The 16127-nt window shown below is 40.0% G+C and overlaps 1 protein-coding gene across 3 annotated transcripts in view; it reads right to left on the reverse strand.

The window, feature by feature from the left end:
• Positions 1 to 444: 444 nt before the first annotated feature.
• LOC120546734 (CD2-associated protein) overlaps positions 445 to 16127 on the reverse strand; it is an 89032-nt gene continuing 73349 nt past the window's right edge. For all 3 annotated transcript variants that reach the window (XM_039781890.1, XM_039781889.1, XM_039781892.1), the window contains 5 exons: positions 13911 to 14026; positions 10920 to 11003; positions 6122 to 6342; positions 5402 to 5465; positions 445 to 548 (listed from right to left, as the gene is read on the reverse strand). In XM_039781890.1, the coding sequence (XP_039637824.1) occupies positions 507 to 548; positions 5402 to 5465; positions 6122 to 6342; positions 10920 to 11003; positions 13911 to 14026 (527 nt within the window). In that variant the 3' untranslated portion in view covers positions 445 to 506. The remainder of the gene's footprint in view (positions 549 to 5401; positions 5466 to 6121; positions 6343 to 10919; positions 11004 to 13910; positions 14027 to 16127) is intronic.

Raw genomic sequence — 16127 nt, forward strand, 5'->3', positions numbered from 1 at the left:
TTTTTTTTTTTTTTTAAAATCAACTATTTGTGCATCATAAAAAAATATGAGAAAAAAAAAAAAAAAAAAAAGAGTTAGGAGAGGAAAACAAGCGTCCCCTGCTTTATACAAAGTCAGTAGTACTGAGAGCGGACCTCCTCCCTGAGGGGTTCAAAGAACTCTGGAGTGACAGGGAGAGAGTGGGAGTGGCAGAGATGAAAGTCCAGCGCAGTAGTTTGAAGTAAGGCCTCTGTTTTTTTTGTTGTTTTTTTGTTGTTTTTTGTGTGTTGGCAAAAGAAAAAAAAGAAACAAAAAAAAGAGAAACATATACATTTGTAACGTAATTACATCTAGCTTGAATTTTCTTTATATGTGCAAAATGTAAATCTTACAAATATTGGGAGAGTTTTCTCCCCCCCCGTAGATCACTGAAAAAGGATTGTGCTCGAGGTGGTTCGCCCCCCCCCCATTCAGCGATCCGTCCGTCACCGCCGGTTGGTCGACAGCCCAGCAGCCGACTGCGGGCTTCACGTCGAGTGGATGGTCCGCTTCAGTTTTTCTATCTCCATCTGCGAGGACACAGTTACAAAACACACGGTGTGGAGATCACAAGACTGAACAAGTAGACCGACCCTGGTGGAACTACGGCTGGGTACCCACTTCAATACTTTTTTGATTGGAGTATCGAAAAATGCCTCGTCACTCAATACCCAGTTTCAATACCTTTAGTAGTAAATCTCATCGGCGTCAGTGAGCCAATAAGCATGCAGCGTGCTTCTACCGAGATCTAACAATGTTTGTGATTGGCCGTCTTAACGTTACACGTCATAAGAGACACGCGGGCAAAACTCTACGTTACGTACAGACGGCTCATGTAGTAGGAGCTGCAAAATTAATAAAAAGATTTGTGCAGTAATGTGTGATGTTGTCATTTCTTTTTCTTTAATAAATTGGTATGGATCAAAGTATCGTTTAGGAACCGGTGTCATAGTCCCGTTATTGGCATCGGTAGCGGTTTTGAAAATGTTTAAATGACATCCAGCCCTTAAGGTGGAATAAGGGCTTAAATTCCTTATCTGCCAGAGTAAGATGAGCCCATGATTAAGCCAACATCTCAGATCTTTTGATTTTTGCAGTAACTTTCTGCACGTTTACCCCTCCCCTTCCCCCCCAATCAGATTGGAACTGGGCTGTGTGCAATAGCTGTACTGTTTTAGTTATGCTCTTCTCTCGTGTATGCATTTTTATTTGAATTTATGGAATTTCTGTGGTGTGTTTGAAAATGTTCATCTGTGAGGTGCTGAATACTAAAATTTCCCCAGAGTGATGCATAAAGTATCTATCTATCTATCTATCTATCTTATCTATCTATCTATCTATCTATCTATCTATCTATCATCCCTGCTGGGAAGCCCGATGGTGGAGGTCTCCCGCTGTGGAAGGGAATATTTTGTGGCGTGGATTAGGAGAATTAGGATGTTAATGAAGTCACGTGCTGGAGGAGAACGTGAGCTGAGCACCAATTGACCCTTTATATTAAAAAAAAGAAACTTGACTAATGTTGCCAGACCGCTGTCATAAAATCGTCTCAAACCACACCCACACTTCTTGAAGCAGATCAGTTGAGGTTTTCAGCGTTAAACTGTTAATAAATAATACCTAAGTGTTTTTTTATTTATTTTTTATTTCAAACTTTGAATATGGTTGTTGCTTTTTAAGTCATGACTACTAAACTTCACTCTCGAAGACTTTCAATGCATACGGAAGAAAAACCATAAATCAGAGCAGCCCGGACCCACAGGTCCACAACTTATTATCATCTAATTTGAACATTAAACGGCATGAATATATCTGGAGCCTAGTTACTAGCTTGTCTTGCCGGGAGTCGATTAGAAGATCATTACGACTCATGTCTTTACGGTGAACTTGGTCAAACAGTTAGCTTAGCTTAGCTTAGCCTAAAGACTGGAAACAAGGAGAAAGGTTAACCTGGCTCTGTCTAAAGGTAAAAGAAAATCCAGATTAAACAAACAGTCAGCTTCAGAGGCACTGGTAAGTGGATTATATTTTATTTTAATTTTATTTTTTTTTCTTTTTTTCAGTTCAGTTCAGTTTATTCTTTGTCCCAAAAGGGCAATTTGGACAAAGCCTGTCTAGATGCCTTCCTCCGTTTCTGGTTTTTATGCTAAGCTAACCACCATTTCCTGTAGCTTCATAGTCAACGAACAAAATGTCTAACTATTCTTTTTCCTCCAAAGATTATGGACAGAAGAAGAAAGGCTCTCTCTCCAGTTTATCACATCAAGACAAAGTTCGGGCATGTCTAAACCAAGATAAAGTGTAGTTAACTTGCACTGTGTTCAAGGATCCAAATCTCCCACTACACTGACTGACGCTAGATATCGACACGAAAGACAGTTGTATGAAGACTTAATGTACACGTCAAGCCAACGGAAGAAGATTGCCTATGGAAGGTAAAGAGAGAACTACTCAATAAATCAATTCAAATCAAATCCTCTTCTTCCTGGAACTCTAATTAGGGGCCAAGCAGCGAAGCACGAAAACTCACCACACTTTGCACACCAGTCCATTCCTGTGCCAGACTTGATCAGTCTGATTTGTATGCTAATAGTCCTGATGGTGGCACTACAGCAGCCATCTAAAATCCTAAACTTAAGAAATTCCTAACAAATCAACCGTACATTCTAAAACGTCGCAGCTTATGTCAAACAGTAGCCCCAGTAGAGCAGAAACTATGCCCTGCTTTTACCCAGTAGCAATTTTTAAGTCTATCAATCTAGTTTTTGCAAAAACTGCGAAACTTCTTAAACCTATCTCCTCCCAGAAATTTGTTTCAACTGACAACAAATTTGGGGAACGCTCTGAAGGAATGAACGCTGCTGGGAAGCATCCTCGCTGCAGGACTCCCCTCCTGATCACACCTTTGGTTTTTTTCGTTTTTTTATGAACAGACTTTTTTCAATAATTATATTTTTTTAAGTCTCGTTTTTGCTGAGAACTTGTACAGTTTTTTGTTTTTCTCTCATACTGATCTTGATGCTCAGTTCTTGAGTTGACTTGAGACTGTCCTCCACAAATTTGCCATTCAGGTAATTAATTTATTGAAAATTGAGCCCACAGTGCATTAAACAGTTTACTGCATACACAAATACTGCCATTTCTAACAAACTAACTCTTTGTTTATGGAAAAACATTCACAACATTTTGAGGTCACTGTACATTTAGTGTGCAAAATTTCTGAATTTTATCTCAAAAAGGGAATGGTGTCCCTTTTGGTGGAAGAGGTGTCCTCGTCGAAGCCATGGCAGTCAATGCAAAATAGAGCATCTTTAAAACATCAGTTTGTCAGTTATTGTGAAAATTAATCACAGGCATATCTATGTTGTCTTAACGAAGTACACAATTTCTCAGAATTTTCTAATGATAAATGATTTTTTGACATTTTAAAATCCTGCAGTTTTATACAGTCATTTACATTTTCTATTCAATGTTGTGAAGTGGAAGTGACATCAACTGGCCAATTAGCTCATTGAGATCAGCACTTGCCTTCAGAACCAAAGGTTGGGAGTTCAATCCTCCCTTGATTCAAGTTGGCTATCTTTTAAACTTAGTCAGCCATTGTGCTGTGCACAACCTTCCCTACATGTTCTAGATGTTTATCAGCATCAACACACCTGTCTGAAATGATCAGCTCATTAGTTTGTGTCCCAGCTTAACATGCCACTGTGAACTCTGGCACTATGCTTTGTGGATTGGGGACACAGGTTTCCCAGAGGAGCGGTAGCTCAACAAGGTTGATACTGGTTTTCAGATTGAGAGGTTAGGAGTTCAAATCCCCAACGCACCACTCACCAACCCTCACTTAAACAGTAGCACTGTTCTATGGGCCTACTCAACGGATGAGGAATATCTCTCTGTGGCATTTCTGCCGTTACGTTGTTTAATTTGCCTTTTTCCGCCTCCTCTCCATCCACCGCCTTTTCCTTCTCCTGCTCAACATGCTCGGCCCCGACCATCTCTGCAGCGCAGCAATAATTGCTACTTGTACTACGACCACTGATACTACAGAAATATGGAAATTTTAGCCAAGATCAAAGCTCCAAAGTCTTGAGCGATAATAACTCTGATGGCAATCTCTAAAAATAAACATGCATTATCCTTTGCTTTCCCTGGTTTGCATGTATTTCTACAGATCTGTGGAAGTGGAAGTAGAAGTTGACAGTAGGGGGGTCAAATAAATCTGTAGTTATGTTTCTGTGGGTGTGTGGACCGTGAACGCCTGGGGCTCTCCGCAGGGATTCACTCTTCCTGTGATGTAATTTATATTAGTGCCATGCTGAGAGGGGCTGGGCCGTGTACGCCTCGGTTCCACCAGAAGAATGTAATCGTCAGACCCCTGTTGCTGGGTGACGGCAGAAGTCAAGGAAGCTGAATGTGTGAGGGAGATTCTCGAGGGACCACTCCGGTGAGCATGATGGCAGCCATGTAACTAACAGAAGTAGCTGACCTGGCTTAAAGAGAAACAATGGCAGGAGGTTTATCTCCATTTTCTTGTAATAAAATGTAACAAAAGCTGTAAACATTTAAAATGGTTATATTACTGAAAATAATAGTTTTACTACAACAAAACTGTCTTCGGGTATGTCGTTTCATTGTCCAGCCAGGTAGAAGTACTGCACAGGTAGATCTGAATTCCAATTTATTTTTCAATCAAGACATGCAATTGTTGTTTCATAACACGCACGCGTGCCAAAGACATCAGCGAAGTCGTCACCAATTGTGCTGCACTAAGCTAAACGCTAAAGAGGGAAAGTTGCAGATTTTAAACCCTTCTGAAGCGAGTCATCCAGTGGTTATCTACCGGCGAGTAAACACTGACACCCGGGTACTGAACCCTGATTTTTAGGCGACCAATATGTTCCAATTCACTGAGATGAAGTTAAAAACACACAGTGAGAGGGACAAAGTTTAAGATGAAAACACAGACAACACCCAAAAACAAGTTCTCGGCTTTTTTAATGTTCACGGGGACAGGGTTAGCATTGCTAAACCTCTGTCCTGATATGTCGCCCTAAGGCATCCCTTGATTTAAATGGGATTATAATTTACAAAATGAACATCACGCGGTATGGACAAAGACTTGAATATAGCGATTGAGATCATAAACTCAATATGAAAATGTTAACTGAAGTAATAAATCAAGTGAGAAGGAGGGTCATTTTATTTTTATTTTATAAAAACTGACTTTTTGCAACCAGTGGAGTTGCCCCCTGCTAGAAATTTGATGTAATTGGCATTGTGTTAAATGTGTGCTTGCTCTGGTTAATCAATATTTGGTCAAACAAATGAGCGTAATGAATGTAGACAGCCCAGCATGTTTTGCTGTGTGGCTCAATGTTACCTGCAGAGCAACACGCTTCAGCCTTTCCTCATCCAGCTCTCCTCGTAGCTCCGATATCTCTTTCCTGGAAACACGCGCACGCACGCACACGCACACACACACACACACACACACGCACACGCACACGCACAAGCACAAGCACACACACACACACATTAGCACGTTTAGTTCTGCGGCATATATAAAAGGTTCTTGCTTTTGATCTAACTACCATGAGTTCTTTGGAGATTAAAAAAATAGGTTTAAGTCCCAACACAAATAAAGTTCCACAAACAAAACCCAATGTCAGTCTAAGCATCATCATGAAATCACTGACTTTATGGTTAATGACCCACATTACATATGCGTTTCAAATGAGCCAAATAGCGGGTTTTCATTCTTTAAAAACAGCCAGAAGTGCAATATGTCATATATCATATATAATGAATAGTATTAAGTAATCAACTTCACATATAGGGAAATGATAGTTGGAAAATAAATGTAAAAAAAAAAGTAAATGATGGACAGAATTGTAAACTATTAGTAATGCAGAGTGACTGGAGTGTTGTATAATGTGTCAAAACAAATGTACAGTATCTTTAAAAGATACATTATACTGTAGATGGAAGTGTATCAGAACATTTCTACAAGCATGGATCCTTGCGTGACACAATTTTCCCATTTATGCTTCTCAAGCTATCGTATCCAGACCGTGTTCTTATCCCCATTGAGGTTTATTACATTTGCTGGGCCTTGAGCAGCTCCACAGACAGCAGCAGATCCTTCATCTGGCTCTTCAGCTCGTCCAGCTCCGAGTTCGGCTCTTCGGGCTCCAGCCGGGTCCTGCTAGCCTGCGACGCGCTGTCTGAGCTTGGGGTTGCTGCAGGGCTCGGCTTGGCCTCGGTGCTGGCCGTGGCGGGCCTGTGGGGTGACGGTGACTGGGATAACGTGTTTGTGGAAGGCTGTGAAGAAAACAATTTAATAAAATTGGGAGAAAGAAAGGAATCGATTCAAATTCGATTCACAAGTTCCTGACTCGATTTGGTTTCCAATTGATTCAATTAGGGATATTTCAGTTACATTACCAATTTACATTGAGAATTGACTCCAAAGCAGTTACATTCAGTGTTTAATATGTGTGCAACTGTACTAAAAAAAAAATAAAAAATTGTTAATGTCCCCTTGCATGGTGCAGAGACGGTATATACCTAAAGCCATTCACCCGTTCAATGCCCTTGGGTATCTAGTTTGTCAAGTTTCATGAGGCTGTGATTGTTCTAGATGTCACAACAGGCCTTTTTCTACAGTGACACAAGTTTTCCAAAAATGGTTGCACTACAATGAAATGGCTTGTATGGGGACTAACATCACACAAAAAAAATAGGCTAAATTAACAAGAGTCTCAGCTTTTAACGCTTACCCAATTTATGCAATTCAAAGACTTTCATTTTAGAGCAGGTGGAAATAAGAAATCTATACAGCGTGCAAAAAGATGCATGATTGTAGCCAAACACTACATGAGATTAGCACTTATGTAAAGGATTTTCTCAGTCGCTTTGGTACATTTCTAAGACCACAAATGACACTCTCAAAAGTGTTGAATTGTATTACCCCCCAAAAACATCTAGGCACAAGTTCGTTGAATATGTCTTTGAATGCAAATTGGTTGAACTCATCGTCATAATCGGTCCAACCTTTTCTGTGTTGACATAGTCATTTTTTTCTTTGTGGTATAAAGTAGTTTTGTGTTTTTCTTTCAGAATCACAATGACACTGTCATTTGTTGAAAAACCAAAAATAAAAGCATAAATATGAATCCTGTCCAATCTCTTGCAGTCCTAATCTCACATGAAGAAATGTGTGACTTTGTACTGTTGAAATGTATGAATTCCATACAGAAAAAGTGCAGCCTTGTGCATTTTCAATCATCGTCATCAAAAATGTAGCCATAGCGTACATCAGAAAATACCTAAAGAGTACAATGTTATATTGACATCACTAAGCATTTTGACAAAACTAAGCATCTTCTTGAGATTCTGATGGCACTGACATGTTCATTGACATAAAGGTTTACTTTTGAGGAATGGACTAGATATTTTGAGCAAGTTACAGGCTTTTGCAGGTCATCCATTGTGTGGTGCCGTTTGCAATAATTGTTTTGAGAAATCGACTTACTGGTTTGCAAATGTTAATGATTCGAGAAATGTACCAAAGCGACTCAGAAAAGCTGTAATAAAAAGAAGTCAGCAGAATGAAACCCTTACAAACTTTGCAAACTGAGCATATATGCTACTGTACAACAATGCAATAAAACAGACAGTGTTGCTATTAGGGTTGGGCAATATGTCAACATTTTCCAACTGGCACTGTCAGCCCAGCAAACAGCAATTGACGATATATTCTGCATTTTATCCATTCATACCTTCAAACTCTTAAGAGGTGAAAAAAGTGACAAACACCCGAACCCTCTAGGAGGGTCTGGGGGCATGCTCCCCCGGGACAAGATTTCTTTGAAATATCAACTTTTAAAATTTAACACTCTGGTGTACTCTGAGAAGACAATTGAGGAAGAGGACAATATTTACTTAAGGCAAAAACATTTCTTATTCAGTAGTTATTCCAGTGTTTCCACTCTTAAGTCCCTTTTTATGATTTTATCAGGAATTTCTTTTTTAACAGAATGAGCTGAAAACATGACTGAATTTTTCCCATTGTTTGCTATAAACTGTGCAAAACAACAGATGCATACCCTTATAAAAAGTGCCTCTGAAGTATTAATGTATCTTAAATAACAATTAGGGCTTGCTTTTTACCTAAAACAAAACACTGGTAATAAAACTGCACATAAAGGGAAGAAGATACTCATTTTATATCTGGCTAACTCTTGGTGTTGGAGCTTCATATTAGGTATTAGCTTCAGCTGGATTGTGGGTTTTGTTCCCAATCTGTTATATTGAAGTTGCACTATAAAATGGATCTCTTCAAAGCCAGAATGGAGAGGAGGAATGCTTACAGTGACCAGTAACTCTGTCAACATATGTGACTGCTGTTTTAAAACATTTACTTTATGAACCACACAATACACCTTTATGGAAGCATCTGCACTTGTTATGTTTCTTTACCTATGCATTTCAGTTTTTCCTCCAAGTTGTCATCCGTGTATATTAACAGTATTTCATTGTAACTGTCCATATCATTATCCTAACAAAAAGCTGTCCTGGTAGGAAATCCCACGGTGAACCAGAGAAGGGCACACAGAGTCCACGTGGTGTAATTTCACCACAAGTCTGAGATGCATGATTAAGAGTGCTCCAAGCTAGGTTTCACTCAGACTGCTCTGTCTGTCTTTCTCTATGTATGTGTGTGTGTGTGTGTGTGTGTGTGTGTGTGTGTGTGTGTGTGTGTGTGTTAACAACAGGGTGGTCTGATGAGCTGTACCCCCTGCTGAACAGCCAGAGGTCTAATTATTCTTGGTTGACAGTGACTAATCGAGACTAGATAGCATCTAAGTCAAGTAATGAAATACTGAACAGGAAGACTAAAAAGCAGATGGTGGTCGTCCCATTTCTGTCTGTCTGTCTGTCTGTCTGTCTCCCTCCTTCTCTCCATGTTTACTTCCGTCACAAACACACACTGCAGAGAGCTCTTCCACTGCCTGAAAGGTGCCAATTAACTGGCTTGTCTGTCTTTAATGTTGTTGATATATTTTATCTGTATGAGGCTCAAACTCCACAGTGCTCTAGGCCTGCAACAAACATGTATTTTAATAATAGATTATTGTGACAACTATGTGTCAATTAGTGGTTGGGTCTATAGAATGTCAGAAAATACTGTAGTGAGTAAAGCCATTGTATCTGTCTATTATTCTTCTAACACCTATTCCAAGCAAAGCTGTCCTGGTGGCAGATCCCACGGTTCACCTTCACACTTCATTTCTTCTTTCTAATATGGCGAAGCTAAGAGCACAGTAGTTTTTTTGTCTTCACTTTATTATGCTCTCTTGTGTTCTCTTTTTTTTTTTTTTAATGCTGCCTTTAATGCTGGTCCCTGCTGAGTTGTTAGATCAATACAGGTATGTCTTTTTTCTCTAATGCTGTTAAGAAAAAAAAATGTTGTTACATGACTTTACCATTCTACCCGGTTGGGCCAGTTTTCAGGTTCAGTGGCTGCAACCTATAGATTTTATGTCATTTTGATGCTTGCATCCCAAGTTTAATGCATTTCTAACAAAAAGGTTAATGGTGAAGATTTAAATCCACTGCTGTAAGGATTACGTGGCTTGTTATGCAATAGGAATCTAGCCATTTTGTTTTTATTTTATTATTTGTAATTTATTAATTACAATTGTACAATTATTTGCTTATACCTTTTTATTCTGGTTTATTTTTTTATTTAGTTATCTCCATTTTTATCATCTCTGACGCAATGTTAATACTTTTATGAATTATTATGGTTTATTGACTTACATAACCTGTTAACCTAGGTTGTACTGATTTTAGGGATATGAAGCATTTGAAGATACTCCAAGAAATGACATCCCAATAAGCAAAAATACCAATGTAGGCACTCTGGGACCATTTCTATGGGCATATGCAGAATTCAAAGGTTTAACCCTTGTGTTGACTTTGGGTCCCATTGACCCGTTTTAAATTTTTGTTTTATAATCAGAAAATATGGGATGTAGAAATAAGTGCTGAAAATGTGTAGAAGACAAATTTAACAATTTAAAACGTTGGAAAAAGCAAAAACAAACTGTGAAAAAAGGCGTCAAAAACGTGGTTTGAGCCAGGGTTTTCTGGGAGGGGATCAAATAGGCCCAGAGGGTTACTGCTCTAACCCTGTGGTTTTCCAAGCGGGGTCCGGGGACCCTCGAGGGTCCGTGAGGTGTTTTTTTCCGGGGGTGAAAAGGGGAATCATTTATTTCCACTCTAATTCCATTCATAAGTAACACAATGACGGTGAATGAATGTATATTTTTGCTGTTGCACTATTTTGGTCATGGGTTTCTTCACCTACTGTAATAACACATCCTATCAGGAGGGGAACCCTGGGACAAAATCTTATCAAATAGGGGTCTGGGGTCTAGTTTGTGTCGGTGCCGTGGAAAGGTTCGGGAACCACTGCTCTAACCGTAGATGGATTACGGCATGGGCAAAGTGGGCACGTGCCCAGGGCCCTGACGTTACGGGGTGGGGGGACTGAAATTTACATTTCACGGTACATTAATTCACGGTATGATCAACAGGCAAACCAGGCAACTGTTTGGGGCCCCCGGCAGTGAGGGGGGGCCCCCCCGAGGGCTACCAAACTTTACTCCACAACAATGGCTCAAAATATGGTCAACCTTAGTGACCACAACCCCCCCAAAAAAACAATGGCCCAACAAAAAAAAACAATATTAAAATGATATAAGAATTGATATTATGTAACATAACTGTTGAGTACACTAAACAAATGAGGGATGTGAGGGATGTGCCATTTGCAGTGTTTGTCATCTGTAAATATCATGGAGTTGCTGAATGATGGTGCTTTCAGTTACCTTTCTGGTTTCTGTTAGTTTTGGTTTGGCAGCATCCTCTTCATCAACCTTGAAGGATTTCTCCACGTTCACTTCCTTGTTGGGCTGCAAGGGAAGAGTTTCATTTATTGTTTGAGTTACATTTCATTTGACTTTCCGTTTACAGCTTCCTGAAAAACGTAAGTAAGTCAAGTTTATTTATATAGCACTTATCACAGACAGAGTCACAAAGTGCACAGGCCAACTAAATAAATACATTATAACAAATTGTTAATCATAAAAAGCACAATAAATCACAGTAAATCAGAGTCAAACACAAAATCATAAACTACAAAGGAATACAGTCAACAATGTGGTTAAACGAACGCCTGACTAAAAAGATGCGTCTTTAGCTGCTTTTAAAAAAGAAATGTCAGCAGACGTAGCCACTCTTAAAACATGAGGCAAAGTGTTCCACAGTCTAGGAGCAACAGTTTCAAAAGCTCTTATCACCTTTAGTTTTCAGCTTAGTACGGGATACAGACGTGATCATATTCTACCAACTTGCAGGGAAGTGCCTTTCCCCAATGACGCCTGACAGTTATTCTCACACACGTCATTCAGACAAGTGCAGCCAAGTGATGCCTCGATACAAGTGACTGCTCTGAAGGCTGAGGAGAGTAAGGCAGGCTGTGAGACCTCGGTGGGAGGAGGTCTGTCTGTCTGTCTGTGTGTGTGTGTGTGTGTGTGTGTGTGTTGTGTGTGTGTGAATGAGCGTGACAGAGGGTGAGTGAGTGAAGGGGTGTGACAGGTTACAGAGAGCTGAGGGAGCTCAGAGTCAAAGGAAATCCATTGAGTGGGACATCAATATTAAAAGAAAGTGAGAAAAGAAAAGTAAAACTCATCTGGAACTTGAGCATAAACAAGATGGATTTGTAATAACCTAGTTTGACAGTTTTGAATGGTAGTCTGATTAATGTTCACAACCTGTAGCTCTAATCTAAAAAAAATAATATCAGCAGCATACAATATGTCATGACGATTAAATGTATCTTAAAGTAATAGGTGTAGCCTCCTGGAAGCTGGCTGTGAAATATTAGAGATCAATATGCACAACTATTTTGTTCATTAGCTTTAAATTTGCATCGATGTGGATACAACTTTGATCCAGAGATTCTTCTGAACTGCGATTACTACGCAGCTACATCATTTGTTGAACATCAAAAAGACACAATGCACTCACATTTGTAGAGTGGTGTCTAACCCTCACCAAAATATAAAGCATAGACGCCAGCATGGCGGACAGACACCAGCCAAAATTGTCATTTTAGACGTTACAGAATTAACGGTGATAAGCTACAGCTGAACAATTTGAGGCAAGTGATGCGTGTCATTTTAACTGGCGAAAGCAACGGTCATCACCAGCTCAGTTATAATTAAGTTATGATTAAAAGCAACCTAACGTTACTGAAATGTTTTCTACATTGCTACTTGCAAACAGGGCATGAAATTAACACCCGCCCACACGCCAAATGCGAGTGGCAATTGGCGGGTAACCCTGTCAATCTACCTGCCACTTTGGCGGGTAGCCAATGAGAATTGAGTGATTCAGATGCGTAACTATCGGTAAGCAGGGTACGCGGTTGCTTACGGGCCTGGTCCAATCAGGGGCCCGCATCACTGGAAGACATTGATTGACAGCTGGGGCCCCCTATCGCATTTTCATTACTAACACAATCCCAGCAGTCCCACGTGCAGCCACTGACCAAGCGGGAGTGAGAACGGGTACAATTCATTTCCTTGTTTCTGTTATGAAGACGAGATGTGTGTGTGACTGGAACATCTCACATTTCCAACAAAATGTACAGCGAAAGACTGTCCTGCCAACATGGATAAATTGTAACATCAATGGACGCTGTAACGATTTTTCACTCTAAAGTTGCTGCTGTTTCAATCTTGTTAGCTGTCTGCAGCGGGCGGGGCTGTTGCTCCGTTTCCCCCGCGACACACACACACACACACACACACACACACACACACACACACACACACACACACACACACACACACACACACACACACACACACACACACACACACAACACACACACACACACACACACACACACACACACACACACACACACACACACACACACAGTGAATGTGAGTCCCAGCCCAGGATAGGAAATTAACTAACAATGTAAAGATCAACAAGCCACTGACACATATGTTCATATTTGATTCATTCAATAAATTATTATTTTGTGCCTTAAATCCACCAGCCGTTTTCATATTATACTAACATCATCATCCTGAGCCTTTTTGGTAAGATTTCTAGAAAATAGAAAAATAATTAATTAATAGTACTAATTATTATCCATATTATGTGTTATGGTCCACATTCACCAGTGTTTTGTTGTTGTTGTGGTGCGCATAGGCTACTCCTGATTTTGTCAGTCATCTCTTACGAGCCAACACCGGACCCCTATGCAGTATTATCAAGGCTGGCCCCCCTACTGCAGCACGTGATGACGGCGCAATGTCCATGAGTAGGCTACCATGAATTGGACAGGACAGGATCATAGAGACACAGCAAGTCCTGTTTTTCACCTTTATGAGGCAAAAAAAAAAGTGGCTGGTAAAAAGCCACTGTGGCAGGTGGATTTAAAAATCCACCTGCCACAGTGAGTTAACTTCATGCCTTGCTTGCAAATAAGAAAAGAGGAAGGAAAGGGGAAAAAAGGGTTTGTTAAAAGATTTGTTAGTGCCTGAGCTTAATGAATCTGGGGATTTTTGTCTTCCGGAGCCAGATCTAAAATAAAAGTTATCAGAACCCCCAACCCTATTTCAAATACAGTATGTTGAAATCACTTGTGACATCTGAATGTGACTCTCCACCTGCAACAGCAATGTGACATGACATCTTGTCCGTCACAATGAAAATAAATCGGCAGTAAAACGCAAATTAGAAAGACAATGTCCCCTATTTTGCTTATTCTAAATATCCCAACAGTGCATGTGTACGCTCACCGATTGTGCTCCACCAAACTGGGCGGGTAGCCTCCTGCCAGGCATCTTTGGTCTGTTAGCAGTGGGGTGAGAGAGCTTCTCCGAGGTAGACGACAACTCATCAAAACTCATCAGATCTGTTGAGAATAGATAGGAAAGATAAGGAAGAAAAATTAACAGTGGAATATTTCAGCCGTGACTAAGGGAACATTAAAGGATCAACTGCCAATTTAATTTCATTCAATTTGAATGCAAGCTGATAAGCTTGGGCGCGCACACACACACACACACACACACACACACACACACACACACACACACACACACACACACACACACACACACACACACACACACACACACACACACACACACACACACACACACACACACACACACACACTTGGAACTGAAAGGCATCGCAAGAGAAGAAACAAAATCCAAATACTCTAGGGAAGAGTATTGACAAGGTGACAGATCTAAATGTCTCACATACTTTTACAGGTCTTTCCAAAATTTTGCCCCTGACCACAGTCTTATGGACATGGCCTAAACTTCAAAATACCAGTTATTAGTCCACAGTTGTATCCAAGTTGGTGAATGAGATCTACCAGTGGTTGATATTTCAATAGTTTGGAATAGTAGCATGTGTCCATATACAAATCGAAACAGCAGCCTACCTCAAACATACATACAGATTTCATAGCCTCATTTACATTTACAATGTCAGGAGTGTTTGGAATGTTTTTGAAGTAGTCACTGTCAGATGTGTTATGATGGAACCAGTTGACATTTACAGTGCTGTGCTTGTAAATCTTGTTATCACGTCCATAGTTTATCTTTTGCAAGTCCTTTGCAACCACATCAACCAGATGGCCATTTCTGGCCACATACAGTCCTTTATAATTGTAGCATCCGTTTAGTATGTGTGCAACTGTTTCTACTGTTGAGTTGGGTGTAATATGTAGTAGGGTTCCTACTTTGATGAATCTGCCATGTTGACAGATTGTACCTGGTTGGGAAACACTAATCTTGCTTTAATCATGAGCATTAGGATGTCATCTGAGATTGAAGGGTTTGTCAGGACAGAATGAGATACAGAGTGGTCGGCTAATTGGAGTAATGCGAGTTTTCCTTGCATTACATTAAAGGGTTAACTGCAAATTTAATTTCATTAAATTTAAATGCAAGTTAACAGCTTGGGCACAGTTATTTTATTTTTTTTTCCTGTCAGCTAATGCAGGGGTCTTCAACGTGTAGGGACCCCCTACCACATGTACTGTATACAATTTAGATGCATATTAAACTGCGCAGAATGGATGAAATGAAATGGATATTATTTATGCATCATGTTTTAATATTAAACATCCATCTGGAAGGCAAGCTTGACTGTATGGCTACCATAGTTACCTAAGCTTATCTTCAATGTGTAAATCATATTTTTCACAAATAGGCCAACTCATCTTTGCTATTAAAATGTTTCATTCATATTAATACATATTTTCAGCCTCATTTACATTTTTGAAATAATTTCTTTTCAAAGAAATATATATTTTTTTTTTGTACATAAGTTGGCGGACCCCCTGCACTAACTCTGAGGACCCCCTAGGGGTCCCGGACCCCCTGTTGAAGATCTCTGGGCTAATGATATCAGCAGCAGAAAATAAACCGTTTAACACACAACACACCCACAGAGTTATAAAGAGTGTAATCACATCTAGGGCAGACCTTTGTGTTCTCCATGGATACGTATACAGACCAAAATGCTCAGTTAACAACATGTACTTCCTAACAGGCTTTATGTATCACTATTAAGCCATATTTTTTTTGTGTGTGTTTTTGCTAGCAAATGGCAGTTTCTTCCCTTCTGTAGAAGGGGAAGAGTTATACAATGTAGAGATCTCTCCTTATTAGTTGCTCCTGTGGAGCTCATGACCCCTTTGGAAGTATCTGGAAGGATCTGCACACATATAGTGCAGACATCCCTTCACTTATGATCAAGTGGGTTATCATCAAGCATAGCCAACATCTGGCATACAGTAGGTTTTTAGCTTTTTTGCAGCATTAGGTAGCTTTCACACACAAGCTGTTCAGTCAGTGTTAACGGTGAACCGTAGCATACCAGTGATTGAAGAAAGGGCAAAGTAGAAGGTACAAGTGATTTGAATTTATAAAGAAATTCAGGGCAACCGAGTAAACTTGGAGGAAGTGTTGAGTTTGCATCAAAAGAAAGTTTAA

This window comes from Perca fluviatilis, chromosome 18, assembly GCF_010015445.1.
Source record: "Perca fluviatilis chromosome 18, GENO_Pfluv_1.0, whole genome shotgun sequence".
NCBI lineage: Eukaryota > Metazoa > Chordata > Actinopteri > Perciformes > Percidae > Perca > Perca fluviatilis.